We start from the raw sequence: 15,248 nt of genomic DNA, 5'->3' as shown, positions 1-15,248 counted from the left end.
GACCTTATCGAAACCCCCTCCCCACCGCTCACCTGGAAGCCAGCAGGTGGCCAAGAGCCCGCCTGATCATCAGCTTCCTGCAGCCACTCCGCATCCTCTTCCCACCCGGAACGGGCAGTAAGTGGGTTGGCGTCATTTAATTGAGGCATCGCCGTTGTCCCCTGTCGCCTCTGGTGGGCGGGATATGGAGCAGTTTCCCACTGGAAACCTGCTGCGAGTTAAATTCCACCCCATAGGCCTCCTCCCAGAAAATATATCGAGTGGTCCCCAAGTCTTCATGCCCCAGAAGTTGCTGAAAATATAATGGCGAGTTTACAGCACCCGCCAGTATTAGTGGGCAAAAACCCCAGCACTTTGTGGTGAGGATGAGGTATGCCGTTAGTTCCGATTCACCACAAATTGCTGAACGATTTGTGCCGCTCCGCCGTTAGCCTCGCCAAAACCAAAAAAAATACCATCTCACCATGTGTACCACTCCCCTCCCAGAGTGTCATGAAATTGCCGGATTTGCGCCGTTACTATGACCGAATCTCACCACAGCCATTTAGGGCTGGTAATTGATGTTGTAAGGACCCTGCTAATGACAAGATTTATGGTCCTAACATACCACTCAACCTTGGAGGCACAGAATGGAAACAATGAAACTGTGAAGTTTCACTTGTGCGTGTAGTAAATTATTCCTAGAAGCTTTAAAAAATTTTAATTGTAAATGTTAAAAAAAAATTCTTATTTTTCCTTTCTATTTTTCTTTCTCTCTTAATCCAATCTTTCCCCCTCGTTATTTCCCTTTCTGTATCTAATTTGATTCTAATTCGCCCTGTGTCCTTCGCTCCATTTCTTTCTCTATCCTTAAATGCCATTGGTTATACCCGATGTTCAAGAGGTCCCAGCTGCCCCGTTGACCTCGTCGCAATGTTATCAATTTGCATGTCGAGCAACTTGTGGTGCAAAAATAATATGACCTGAAGGCTGAAGAAAAAAATCCAATTCAAGGCAAGATGCCCTACTCCAGCAAATCCCTTGCCATTATAAATAGGTGGTCCTGAAGTGAGCCAGGGTTTAATTCCTGAGTGAACTTGCTGTTTGTCAGGTGCTTGTAAATTTGTGGCTCCTGACCGGCAGAAACTAATATGCAGTGACTGCCTTACAGTCTCTTGTTTTTCTACGTTATGTAATAGATTTGCAGCATAAATTCAAAATCTGACTGTTTTAATGTGATTTGAAGGAAGGTTAAGATGTGCGTGGTTTGGCTCTGTGGTTAGATCTGCACACTCTGACCGGTCTAGAGCAACAGGAGAGAAACCAGAACGAAGGCTGGAATGAAGGAAGCAAGTGTTACAGAGGTAGCAACGGAAGCCAAAATGCTCAAAGGTAAAGAAAAAGTGAGGGAAGGTTGTGAGGGGGCTGGATTTCCATTGTAATGGTGAAAAAATAATCTTGATATGGAAAAAGTGTATGATAGTTAAAAAATAGTTAACTTTACATATTTATGCATAAATTGTTAAGTATGTATAAGATATTTATTGCCTTTTTCTGCCAATTTTCTTCTTCCTATTCTCCACTGACTCCATGCTGGTATACAGAACCATCTCCTACCTCTATAATGTTGCCGGTCACCAAACCTACTTCGGCTCATCTGCCATTGAAGCCTTTGTCACCTCCAAGTTTGACTACTTCAACTCTCTCTTGGCTGACCTCCTATCCTCCACCTTTCGTCAACTTCAGTTCATCCCAAACTCTGCTGTCCATATCCTACCCCACACCAAACCCTGCTGCCCGCCACTGGTGGCTGTTCTTGCAACTGCCTAAGTCCCACTCTCTCGAATTAATTCCCGAAACCCTTCCACTTCTCCAACTCCCTCTCCTCCTTTGACCCTCCTTAAAGGGGAGTGGGACTAGTCGGATAGCTCCTTCAAAGTGCTCGCACAGGCACGAAGGGCTGAAGGTGCTGTATGATTCTATGAAACCCCACCTCTTTGACCAAGCTTTTGGTCACCCCTCCTCATCTCTCCTTTGGCTTGGTGTCTATTTTTATTCTGTGAAGCGCCGTGGAACGTTTTTCCATGCTAAAGGCTCTATATAAATGCAAGTTGTTGTATAGCTCAACTACATACTGGCTTAACCAGCTTGAGCCCTCAAGGAGGCCAAAATATAAATGTATATGGTTGATCTAGGAGTGTGGTATTGATCTACAGTTTAATTAGCATGATGTGTGCACTTTATTATTCTCCATACTGAGTATACGATTACTATCTATTCAATGAGTATATGTCGACCATAAGACTGAGAGTTCTAACTGTTAATTGATGACATTTATTTAATCAGCCAAGTTGAGAGAAAATGGGCTGTTCTGATGCTTTGAATTCATCGTTCTCAATTTGGATAAATTTCTGGAGTCAAACCAGGGTTTATTCTGATGACTGTGTTCTCGCTGTTTCGGAATCAGTAATTTCGGGATTCGTATTGTCCCCTGACCCTGGAAGTACCTTGTGATAGAATGAATTCTGTGGATGTATAGCGTTTGCTGATGTGGTAGTGTAAGAGCTTGTCTCCATGTCAGTCATATTTTTAGCACGGAATGATGTTTGCAACAGTGCTCTGTTGTTGTTCTCACTTAGCAAAACCTTTCCACTTGGAGGATTTGTGCTGAAAATATTTATATGTGTCTGTTGCTGTCATGCCCTTACTGTGTAACTTCGATCACCTTGTTAGCTTGCGCTTGTCCCTTGTGTCTTGCTCCTTAAGACACAAAGTTCTCCGTTAGCTTCCTTTCAGAAAGGTTTCATGCATTGGGATGCTTGTTCAGTGGTTTGAAATCAATTATAATCTGATGTCCTTGATGGGTTGTAGCAACGTGGGAGCCAAGTAAGCCTCAGCTGTGCACCACTGGATGTTGCGGGTTTGTTTTGTTTCATCAATGGAGATCGCCAGTCAGTGTTGTACTGTACATAACGCAGCAGTATACAGTATTTTAGCTGTAAGGGGGTCTTTCAGCTTCTTGTTTATTTTGCCTTTTAGATAGCTTGGGATATTAATTAATTTATGCAATCATTCCTCGGAGCCGTATTCTCCAATCCTCTAGAACTTTATTAATTTCATAACAGATTCGCTCCATGAATTAAATTTCTTTGTAGCATTTGAGTAAAAAAGCCCTGTTAAAAAGTGACCTGAGGAATCTAATGATTTACTGCCTGTCGACCAAAGCTTTGGTCAAAAACTTGATGTAGCAAAAGAAAACTCACTAAAATGTCCTCTCTTCACAAAATTGTAACTGCAGGATTGGAAAAATAGCAGCTTAAGCAAGGTTACACTCAAACTGTAATACCACGTATTCACTGAGAATGTAAAAAATATAGTGGTTATCTTTGTGAGGGTGTAACTGTATCCTTTTCAAGTGGTCAGCCTACCTGTTCGAAACTTTTTTTTCCCCAGAAGTGTTTTGTAAAGCAGATTTCTAAAGGTGGTCGTACATCAAGAACTAAAGTTCAATCCCACAGCTGACACAAGAATTGGGGCCATTTTGCTGAATTGCATCTGTGGACACTTTTTAACTGAGTGCAATGTTTGTAAAATTTGTTAACCTGAGAAGTCCTAAAGCCATTCGCTGATCCAATATGTGAGGCTTAAGAAACTCCAAAATGTGGTGGACCCTGATGGCTTCATTTGGTCAGAACACTACTCACTGTGGAACGGAGTCATTCAGACTAGGATGATCCTATTTTCGATCCCTTGAACGTGCTGAGCTACCTGATCTCAGATATTAACCTATCTTAGTGGAAGTAATGTTGCAACTGGTCTAGGGAGTGGAAAAGTCATCCAAAATTCTACTCCTGGTCACTATCCAGTGACTTCTACCAGAAAAGGTGTGTGCACGTGCTTGGGACATGTGTGTATGTACATGTGTGTGAACATAAGAAATAGGGGCAGGAGCCTGCTCCGCCATTCAATAAGATCATGGCTGGTCATCGACCTCAACTCCACTTTTCTGCCCGATCTCCATATCCTTTGATTTGTGTAAGTATGTGTGTACATGTATGCAGGTGAGTGTACATACATGTGTGTGTGTGAGTGCACACCTTGGATGAAGACAGAGAAAGCTCAGCTGTGATGCCCTCGCCACTGCACCAAAATTAAATAGCTTGCAACATTAACCATCTCAGATCCCGAGTGAAAAATGGCCTGTTGGGTGAGGTATTAGAAAATGTCCATTGAATTTTACCTACAGTATCAGTCAGCACCGCCAGGATAGGAAGGGAGGAAATTGGAGAGGGGGCATCAAATGCTAAACTGTGGGACGGATTTCACACCGTCTATAAGTAGCTTTCCATCTTTCAAAGCTTCGAGGTCAGCAAACAGGCAACACTTGGACAGTGAGATATGAGACATTTTTAATGGACTCTGCTTTACATTCCCTTATGTAATTTCAAACTACACAACAAACTTTTTCACACAAAGTAGAAACAAAATGTACAAAATTTCATCAAAATGAAGGACAGTACAGCTGCATTCTCCAGACAGAACAAGCAGATGGTTTAAAAAAAACATAGTACGCTTATTTATGACACAATGACTCACACATATACTGTATATTGCACAGACAGGCAGCGTAACATACATATTTGTACATGTAGGACAAGTGGTTTTAGATTGCTGTATCTAGCAACTGATTACTGTTTTCAAAATATTAAGAAATAGCTTTTCTGCTCTATGATAGCTGTTCAGAGATCAACTTTACACTGGCAGAACTCAATGCGTAACTTAAATTTATTTATTATTGCCTTGACTGTGTGTCAAATCTGATTTCCTGGAATGTAATTTGTCTGACACTGACCGAAGCCACTTCCCTTCTTCACAGTTAAAACCTTTCTGATTTTAACAACTCTCACTGGCTTACACAGGTCTTTAAGTTTCATTACATTTTTTTTAGTTTAATAGTGTGAATGCTGGAGGTGGAAACACAAGAATGGGCTTCAGGTCATTTGATTCCATTTGGTAGGACACTCACCTGGAGTAAGTTATTGCAGGTTAGACAGAGGCTGTTCATTCTGACACTTTTATGAGCAAGCTACCTCACAGTACAGTCCAATGCATCACACGTTTTCAATTCAATTTTCAGGAGGCTTCAATTCATTAAGTGGAAGGCATCCAAAGATCTAATTTAATATATTTGGCTTGTCAAGTTGCCAATGCTCATTTACATGTGGAAAATAATGCTGAAGTCTGTTTTCTTACAGAAGGTCTAGGAGTCCTTGGTGGTTCCCCAGGAGGCCAAGCTATTTTCAGACACATCTACATGTGTGACCCAAATAAGAGAAACGACAGGAGGGAAGCCAAGTCGAACACTTTAAGGAGACAATAATTTCTTTGATAGCAAAGAGTTGGGAACAATAACGAAACAGCAATGTCCTCTGAAAACTACATTATTTTCAGATTTATAAAGAAGTAATTTAGCCAGGGAAGGAATTGTCACTCGAGTGAGGAAAATGTTAAGGGGAGTATCAAATAAAATGTAACCAATGAAGAGGTGCATGTGATATTAGAGAGGGCTTCGCTACAGAAGGAATTTCTACATCCAGAAATATTTTTAAGCATAACTGTCTCAGAAAAAGCCCCAAATCTATTTTTCTACAAAATACTGTTGTACCTTGTGAGAAACATATATGAAATCTTTTGGCAAGGCAAAGACAATTCAACTGAATTTTAAATTATTTTAGAATCAAGGTTGCTAACTGAAAGTGACACAGGGCCTGTAATGGCAAATGTAGTGAAAGCTGAAGGAACCAATGGTTGTGTCTCTATGGTTTAAGCATTTAGTGGCAGTTACATGATAAGTTTGCCTTTTTACAAGTATAGTATGTGTTTTGCTGATATACTAGTCAATTATATGAGTATCTAAATTATATATTACTAATTTATTCAATGTTAATTGAAATATATGTTGGTCTTAGTTTAACATTATTTTCTATCTCTTTATTTTTTATCCGATTACACGCTGCTCTGCTGCCTTCAATCTCATCCGAGTGTAACACCAGATAAATGTTCAACAGCAAAAAGAGTGCCATTCTAAGTAAAGTTAAAAATTAAAAAGTCCCGTGTCCATAAATCTGTAAGAGATTTCCCTCAGCCGCGTGAGTTCAGCGCACACCATTATTTCATCTGAAGATTACAGTTAAATCCCAATGAGGATGTGAAGCTTTTATATCTAACGGAGATCCATTTTAGCCGGCAAGAGTGACTGCTAGACAGGTACACGTTAGTAGAATTGGTCTCACAGCCACTTGTTTGTGTTTTGTCTTTACCAGTCAGTGATGATGTATTGATTAAAAAAAAAAATCTGTTGGCAACAGCTGAACTGTAATCGAGTTTCCCAGGTTGGAATGCAGGGAGTCAGTAATTTATATTCCATTCCCCTGGATACCAAGGCAGTTCATTGTGCTGTTCCAGAAGGCTGCTACTCATCAGAGTTTACAGAACCACTTCACACTACAGTAATGGCACAAATGTGTCTTTTGTGCAGCATACAGTATCCACCTACACACACAGTGCTTCTGTATAATCAGGGTATTAATATAGACTCCAAGCCGAGCCAGAAGAGTAAAATAACCTCATAGCAGTGGGCTTTCAAATGGTAGGACATTATCTCTTACTGTCGGTGCCTATGGGCTTCATGTTACAGATAACAAAAATTAAGTTACAAAATGAATCTATATTCTTGTGTGCCAAATAAAAAGAACACAATTCAAAACTGATAGCCAATGTTCTCCTGGTCTGTAACAAGAACTATTGCCTAGTATTCTTAAAACTGATTTTCTTATTGAAACAACCAATAAAAAAAAACGTGTCCAGTCCAACAGTAGCGCTGTCACTGTAACAGGACTAGAAAACCATGCTAGCTCTTGACTGGGTACTTTAAAAAGCTACAAAATCCACTACAGGTTATCTCTTCTAACAGTCATTAATTCATGATCATATGTAGATGGCAAACTATAGCTATGAGCAATGACCAACAGGTGAGCCTATATTAACAGTCTCCTAGGAACAGGCAATCAAGAGTCTCAATTTAGTACCACATGACTCTCCAAATTTAAAGCATGTGATCAGTTGGGTCTAGGAACCATTTTTATGCCTTCAGTTCTCCACTGTTCAATTTTGAACTCAATCCAAATCACAATGTTGTCTTTACTTGACAACTCAGTAGCTTTAAGAAATGACACTTAGGTACAATAAACTGTCAGCCAAGAGTTTTGGCTCTAACACCGTCAGCAAGGCAGCGGATGTCAAAACTGCACCCAACAAAGAAAACACCCACAAACCAGCAGCATTAAATTCCATTCTTCAACATCTAACAAGGTAAGGACAATTACATGTCTCGGTGGCACTTACTAACTCATTATTTTAGTTTTATAAATATCTACAAGTGACAAGAAAATATCTCAACCAAATTCATGCAGTTACAAGAAAATTCTTCCTGCGTAATGACCTATTTTCTATGAAATTATATTCACTTATTTGAAATATACTTTTGCAGAAATTGACATGAAAGTGTCCCGGTGCTACTCAATGCTGTTGTGTACAAAAGCCTTCTGGAGAAATTAAATTGAAGTTGATTCCCATCCCATCAAAATTGCTGTTACTCAAGACTTTATAGGACTTAACAGATATGCCCAAACTTTCAAAGCCAGTGAATTTGCCCCATCGGCTTCTTTAGAAATGTATGCAAAGGCACATACATTCCCCCTCAATATTAGTGGCTTCAGTACGTACTTAGTTACTTGGCCAACCTGGTCTATTTGCCTGGAACAATGTGATTGCCTGAAGGAATCTGCCAGTTTCTCACTGCAGGAGAAGGTGTGGGCAGCAGAGCTTGCGTACCAGTAAATGAGGTATTTCAGCTTTCTGACTTGCGAATCAAATATTCACCCGGGTTCGTGCTTTCATTCACTCATTTGTTCGGCAGGATTTTTGGCTGAAATATTTACAGAATTCATTTGTCAGAACATCTCCTTTCATCCGAACTCCCAAGTGCACATAAATTCAAATGCAAATCCCAAGTGCACATTGGAGTGGCATAGTCGGGGGTGTGAGAGAGGATGCGGGAGAGGGATTGTGAATTGTACTCGTTGCTAGAGGACAGCAACACCACTCATGCTGTAAGAAAGATTCTCCTTCCGTAACAGAGTATCACAGTGAGGGGTGTCAGATACGTTCACTTTTCTCATTTTGTAAAAACAGGATAAAGTACACCTCACTCAACATCAGCTTAATATCAAGCAGCCAGCGAACATGACTAATGGCAAAAAAAAGCTTAAGGACATTAATATTAATGTGTCTCTGTACAGTAAAACTTTAATGATTGCAATCTTTTTAAAGCGAAAGGTAATATTATAATAATCCATCAAAAAATTCAGTCCTAGGCAGTTTCATTAGTAAGATTTGTTACTGTACAAACAGACCATCAATTTTGACTATCAAAATTGCAATGCACGGTAACTTCTTCAGTCATTTCGTAATCTTAAAGACATCAGTGCATTTTATTCTTCTCAAGTTAATGTTAACATTACATTGCGTTCAGCAATCATTCTTGTCCTAACAGTGCACACAGTGATCAGCAGCAGCAGACTGGCAAAGTGCAACATCACATATCAGGGAGGTAGAGGGGAGGCCGGGGGGAGATTATGTGCCTTGCTGGCATCCTGTTACTCTATACTTTTCATCTCAACCTAAGTGATGTGAATAATAAATATTTATGAGATTTCACTATGTAAATTATGCAAATAGTTTTCCCTCAAACCGTATATACCAGTCTTGTGCCTTTGATTTAACGTATTATGTTGAATATCCTCCTCCCAAATTCCATGTTACCCCACCAAACTCATTCGAATCTGACTTGAATATAAGTACAAAATCTTATTTTTTTTAATTTTAGGTGTATGAAGCTCCTATTGTAGTGAAATTGGTTTTCAGAATAGCTCTCTGGATTCCATGGAAATAAAACAAGCTTTTCTAGGTAGGCAACTTCTGTTTTGCTTTAGAACAAAAATCATTCGACTGCATATAATTGCTGTAAAGTCATGGTCAATGCACTCCTGATTGGGATGAGTGAAGTTCTATTTGAATTGAACAGATGTGGACTGTGTTATAGGTGCCTATAAGGGAGTAGCATGCAGTTTGAGAAATATCTCCACCATGGAAACCAAGCTGATTGGATTGCCATGAACGCAAGGTGGAAGCCTATGAGGAATATGAACTTTCCAGTCTCTAAAAGGTTGCTATGTCCCCAGTAGGCACCCATATCACTACGGTTTGTTATCTTTGTTCATTGTTTATGCATCCAGACAGATATTTCTGAAAGTGCATTATAGGCCCCTACAAGACTTTTATGACTTCCTCTGGGAACTTGGTAGATAAGGACTTCTATCCTTTTGAGACTTCTCTCTCAACACAATATCTGATTTTTAAACCAAAACAAAGCCTTTCAACCAGACATGACTTTAAAAAAAGGCCTCTGCAACATCCCTTAGTGAACAGTGAGTTGGGTCTGAACAACAATTTGGAATGGCAGCTTTCTCCACTTGGTGGGCCACCAAAGGCTTCACTTTAGTACCATGATGTGATGTCAATGCTCTACCAGTCTTCGGGTGTGAATCAAGTGACTGGCTTTCACTTTAGCTTGTTCTAGTCCATTCACATCATGTAAAATACAAGCATCATCATAAAAATATACAGCAGATGCATGTGATTGTAAACCATGGACAACTTACACCTACACAAGAGTTTGCATTGAACATGCTGCTATTTACAGTAGATTATCATCATGCATTATCAACACGAGTTTCATAATAGAGCTAAAACTGCAGAAAGTAGAAGTGAGCATTTAGGGAAATTTGGAATACAACTTGGAGGCTCAGATGGCTTATTTATTTGTTCAGAACTATGGTGGTTAATGTGTACCAAAATTAATCATGTCTTAACCCTTTGAGTACTGGATTTTCTTGCACCTTTCAAAACATAGATATTCCATCAATGATTAACTACAAGATTGTGTAAAATTAAAAGGTTTGAGTATCGAGGTTCTAAAGTACAAAACACAAATTCCGTAACTCTTTTTGTAACAATAATCTTAAAAATGAAAAAGAAAATACAAAACACATCAAACTTGCATATATTTTTGTCATGGTGCAAAGATGCTACAGTAACCCCCAAAGGGTTAATGGAGAATGGCGCATAACTGAGGTATTGATAGCATCTGATCAATGAGAAGTTTGTGGGACGGTGGGAATGATTTCACTTCTTGAGGCCAAGAGCTACGTCGACCTCTTCCTCTGGTTTTAGCGAGTGCCACTGTGCAATAGGCCGCCTGGGATTCGCCAGCATGTCTGACCAGTGTCGAAGCTCTGTGCCCGAGGCGTTGCTGCCGACAAATATCTTGCCGATGGCATCGTTCTTTCCGATCTTGTCGTAGTCCAAGACTGTGACGCAAACCTGGACTTTCTGCATGTTAAATAAAAAAACCACAAGATGATTGTTGTGTGCCACTAATAGCTGGGTACTTTTAAAGCAATTATCACTTCATAACAATTTACTTCTAGGCACCAATTTTAGGCTCAGTAAAACAATAGGGGGGAAAGTCTAATCCTGTAATATCAGTTGGACATGCTCTTGGTAGATTTAGTGCAATTAGAAGCAGAATTGATGCTGATTATACGGTGCACATATTAGAGACTGCTTCCCCTTTAACCAGCTGCAGGGTAATTCTGTGTAAAGGTGCAGCAAATCTCACTGACACCTGTAGCTTGCTGCAGATGTTATTCTTCACTGCTATCTACTAATCGCAGAGATAAAGAAGGACTGAAGAACCACAGAACACAACAAACATTCAATAAAACTTCCAAATGTCCTCATTCTATCACTATTACTTAGTTGGAGAAATTTCTTTTTTAATTGAACATAAGATTTTTTTTAAAGGGTGTCGTAATACACAGCTTTCTAACCCTGTACTTTAGAAATCAAGGCTCTGTCAGAAAATGGCAGGGTTTATACACTGAACAGAGACTGTAGTATGCGAACACATGACGAGTATGGCACAGTTGGTAAATGGGATACCCAGTGTGAGGCTGAGCAACAGAGACCATCAAAGTTTGAGGTTTGATTCCTTGTTTGTGCTGTATTTGCTGATCTTGGGTAGCAACGACTGGCTGGGACGAGGAAAGGAGCAATGATCAGAGGTCTCCACTCCTCATCGCTATCCAGTGACCCCACTGTAAAACCCACATTGTATCCTACGAGCAATCCCATTTTAATTAAGCTCTGAGGTGCTTAACCGCCAACATTGCCTGTGTAGGCCCACAAATGAAGAATAGCCACTTAGATGAGGTACTTGAAGATAATTGGCACCCGTACTGCTGTAACCCAGCATGGATCATTATCTTCAGGACGAGAGAAGATAAACAGAAAATTGGGGCACCGGCAGTGGACATAAAGAAAATGTGAAGAGCATATAACAATTACAAGGCTGTTCGCAATTTCTGATCTAACTTGAACTCCTTATATCATGGCCTGGCAATTGTTCCCACATTATACCCTCTTTTTTTCCCCCTTCAAACCCTGCCTCATCCAACTGGGATGGCAGCACAGTCTGGACCACGGATTCCTCTGCATGTTGTAATACCCAATAAATGGCCACCAGGAGGCACTGTTAACTGGAATGTCCCATGTCCATTTTTATGATTTAAATAGGAATGGTCCCTGGATTAAAAACAGTGTCATTGCTGCAATACTTTATATGTGTGCTGGCTATATTTTAACACATCTACAAAATGAACACCAAGCAATAATTCCTTGCAGCAAACAATCTTTTCTAATTTCACGAAAGTTACTTTTCATGGTCAGCAGCAGTGAAACTAAATTTGAACTTTGTCACCTTTTTGCTAAATATCTATATTGTTGTGAAACAAGTTCATTTTAACAATCATATGCAAAAACAAAGAAATCGAAAATAATAGAATCATTTCAACAACTACACACATGAAAGCTGAAAGGAAAAGATTGACTTTCTATTCAAATAAGTGTACTAATGAGCCTTCAGTCAAGGGAAATACACCATCATCTAAATCTTAGCGAAGAGAAATGAGAAGTTATTAATCATGTGACTTCAGAACAGACTTTTTAAAAAACTGAATGAAGGTTCCTGTTTTGTAAGAATTCACTGAATGGTAATTTATCTCACTGACATCATGGTATTGCTTCACTATAAAAGGACATTTAATTTGCATTCAATCTATATTAGGTTGATTGGCCATGATAAATTGACCATTAGTGTTAGGGAGATTAAAATATGTGGGGTTACGGGGATAGGGTGGGATATGTGTTGGTGTAGGGGTTACGGGGATCGGGTGGGATATGTGTCGGTGCAGGCTCGATGGGCCGAAATGGCCTCTATCTGCACTGTGGGGTTTCTGTGATTCTGTGATATATTGTAACCTCATTAACATTTCTATTCATAGAGGTATCAGTCGCACAGAAAAACCTGCCTTCATAGCAGCTGTGGTTAATGAGCCTGAAACAGCGAGATGTTTCCTGCCATGAATTTCAGAAATACATTTTAGGAAAGTTATTTTTAAAGGGCATTTCCACCCTTCTAACTGTGACAAGCAGGCAGGTCATTTACAATTCTAATATATTTTGTATATGCCTAATCAAGTATATCCGATGCAGTTGGCTGTCACAGATTGGTCACTTGTGGTTTAAGAGTCCCCGATAAAACAGATCGTGGACCAGTTTGCCACTGATTACACTGAAGTGCCAAGCACTTGAACCTCATGGCAAAAATGAAATCTCACTGTCCTGACACATGGACAACAGCAATGCTCCTCTGAGACCACAAAGCTTATTGCCAACTGCAGTACCTAGCTGTTACTGCCACTTGGTCTACTTTCAGCTGCCTTCTGTGTGGGCTTTCAATAGTTTAGAATCACACTGATCGGGACCTAATGCCAACCAACTCCGTGTCCCTCCAGGTGTGCTGTCAAAGTCTAACACCATGCTGCTGCACACAGTACAGAATCATTTTCTTTGCCCAGACAGTTTTTTTGACATAATTTTCCGTTTTGGACTTAACCACTGATGGTGGAATATTTTCCACGTCTGTTCTTTGTTAGTTATTCATTATTTAAGAGTCCATGAATTAAGATTCCAAACAGGAAGGGCAGCACTACACAGATCTCTGTACTATAGTGGAAGATGCAAAAATAAAGCTTTCTGGGGAACATCAGAAGAAAAACATGCAAAATAGCTTTCACAGTGATAGTCAAACACCAATTCATCTTCTAATATTTTCATGCAGTAGATATTAATTTTAAATCAATTTGTTGTGAAAGTAGGTGTTCCTTAATTAGGTGATGTTAAGTTAGGCACAGCACAGGATTAATATATAGTTCAAAACAAGAACACCATACATTCCAAAATGCAGCCAACATATACTCTAGCAATTTATATTTCAGCACAGGAAAATGGCAAAAATCCATTTGACACATGCCAGAGCAGGGTCAACACAAACTCGAGCACAGGATCAAAACACACTGGAGCACATAGTCAACAGGCACTGGAGCACAGGGTCAACACGCACTGGAACACAGGGTCAACTGGCAGTGGAGCACAGGTCAACACACACCGGTGCACAGGGTCAACACACACTAGAACACAGGGTCAACGCACACTGGATCACAGGGTCAACACACACTTGAGCACAGTGGAGAACAGCTGTCAAAACACTCTGGAGCACAGGGTCAACACACACTGGATCCCAGGGTCAAAACACACTGGAGCACAGAGTCAACATGCACTGGATCACCGGGTCAACACACACTGGAATGCAGGGTCATAGAAACATAGAAGGTGGGAGCAGGAGTAGGCCATTCGGCCCCTCGAGCCTGCTCCGCCATTCAATGAGATCATGGCTGATCATCCAAATTCAGTACCCGATCCCTGCTTTCTCCACATACCCCTTGATCCCTCCTTTAGCCTTAAGAAATATATCAACTCCTTCTTGAATATATTTAATGAATTGGCCTCTACTGCCTTCTGTGGTAGAGAATTCCACAGGTTCACCACTCTCTGGGTGAAGAAATTCCTCCTCATTTCTATCCTAAAAGGCCTACCCCTTATCCTTAGACTGTGACCCCTGGTTCTGGATTCCCCAACCATCGGGAACATCCTCCCTGCATCTCGTCTGTCCAGTCCTGCCAGAATTTTATAAGTTTCAATGGGGCCTCGTACAACAAGATTGCTAATTAATCCTTTCTCGTTACATAATACCCAGTCTAAGATGGCCTGATCTCTGGTTGGTTCCTTGACATATTGGTCCAGGAAACCATCCCGTAAACACTCCAGGAATTCCTCCTCCACAGTATTGTTACTAATTTGGTTAGCCCAATCTATATGTAGATTAAAGTCACCCATGATGACTGGTGTGCCCTTTTTGCACGCTTCTCTAATTTCCCTTTTAATGCCATCCCCAACCGCCGCATTACTGTTTGGAGGTCTATATACCACTCCCACTAACATTTTCTGCCCCTTGGTATTTCTCAGTTCTACCCATACAGATTCCACATCATCAGAGCTAATATCCTTCCTTACAATTGTGTTAATCCCTTCTTTAACCAGTAATGATACTCCACCTCCCTTTCCTTTTTGCCTATATTTCCTGACTATTGAATACCCCTGGATATTTTGTTCCCAGCCTTGGCCACCCTGGAGCCATATTTCCGTAATCCCAATCAAATCATATTCGTTTACCTCTATTTGCGCAGTTAATTCATCCACCTTATTACGAATGCTCCTCGCATTAAGACATAAAGCCTTCAGGCTTGTTTTTTTAATGCTCTTAGACCTATTAGAATTATTCTTTACTGTGACAATGTTTGATTTAAACCATTGATTTATCTGCCACTTTTGTTTGTCTCCTTCCTATCTTTTGCTTTTATCCTTGTTTCCCTTTCCTTTGTCCCCCTGCTCAAGTTCCCAACCCCCTGCCATTTTAGTTTAAACCCTCCCCAAGAGCACTAGCAAACACTCCCCCTAGGACATCGGTCCTGGCTCTGCCCAGGTGCAAACTGTCCGGTTTGAACTGGTCCCACCTCCCCCAGAACCGGTTCCAATGTCCCAGGAATTTGAATCCCTCCCCCCGGCACCATTCCTCTAGGCACATATTCATCTGGGTCAACACGCACTGGAGCACAGAGTCAACACAC

The 15,248-nt window shown here is 40.5% G+C and overlaps 1 protein-coding gene across 3 annotated transcripts in view; it reads right to left on the bottom strand.

Moving 5' to 3' along the window:
- Positions 1-4,368: 4,368 nt before the first annotated feature.
- The window catches only part of LOC147105266 (synaptotagmin-B), a 1,410,822-nt gene continuing 1,399,942 nt past the window's right edge, over positions 4,369-15,248 (bottom strand). For all 3 annotated transcript variants that reach the window (XM_086011447.1, XM_086011449.1, XM_086011448.1), the window contains one exon: positions 4,369-10,491. In XM_086011447.1, coding sequence (XP_085867573.1) covers positions 10,285-10,491 — 207 coding nt within the window. In that variant the 3' untranslated portion in view covers positions 4,369-10,284. The remainder of the gene's footprint in view (positions 10,492-15,248) is intronic.

This window comes from Somniosus microcephalus, chromosome 18, assembly GCF_052327205.1.
Source record: "Somniosus microcephalus isolate GS21.2 chromosome 18, FLI_Smic_1.0, whole genome shotgun sequence".
NCBI lineage: Eukaryota > Metazoa > Chordata > Chondrichthyes > Squaliformes > Somniosidae > Somniosus > Somniosus microcephalus.
Note: the sequence above shows the minus strand (reverse complement) of the source record. Positions and strands in the feature narration are given on the sequence as shown.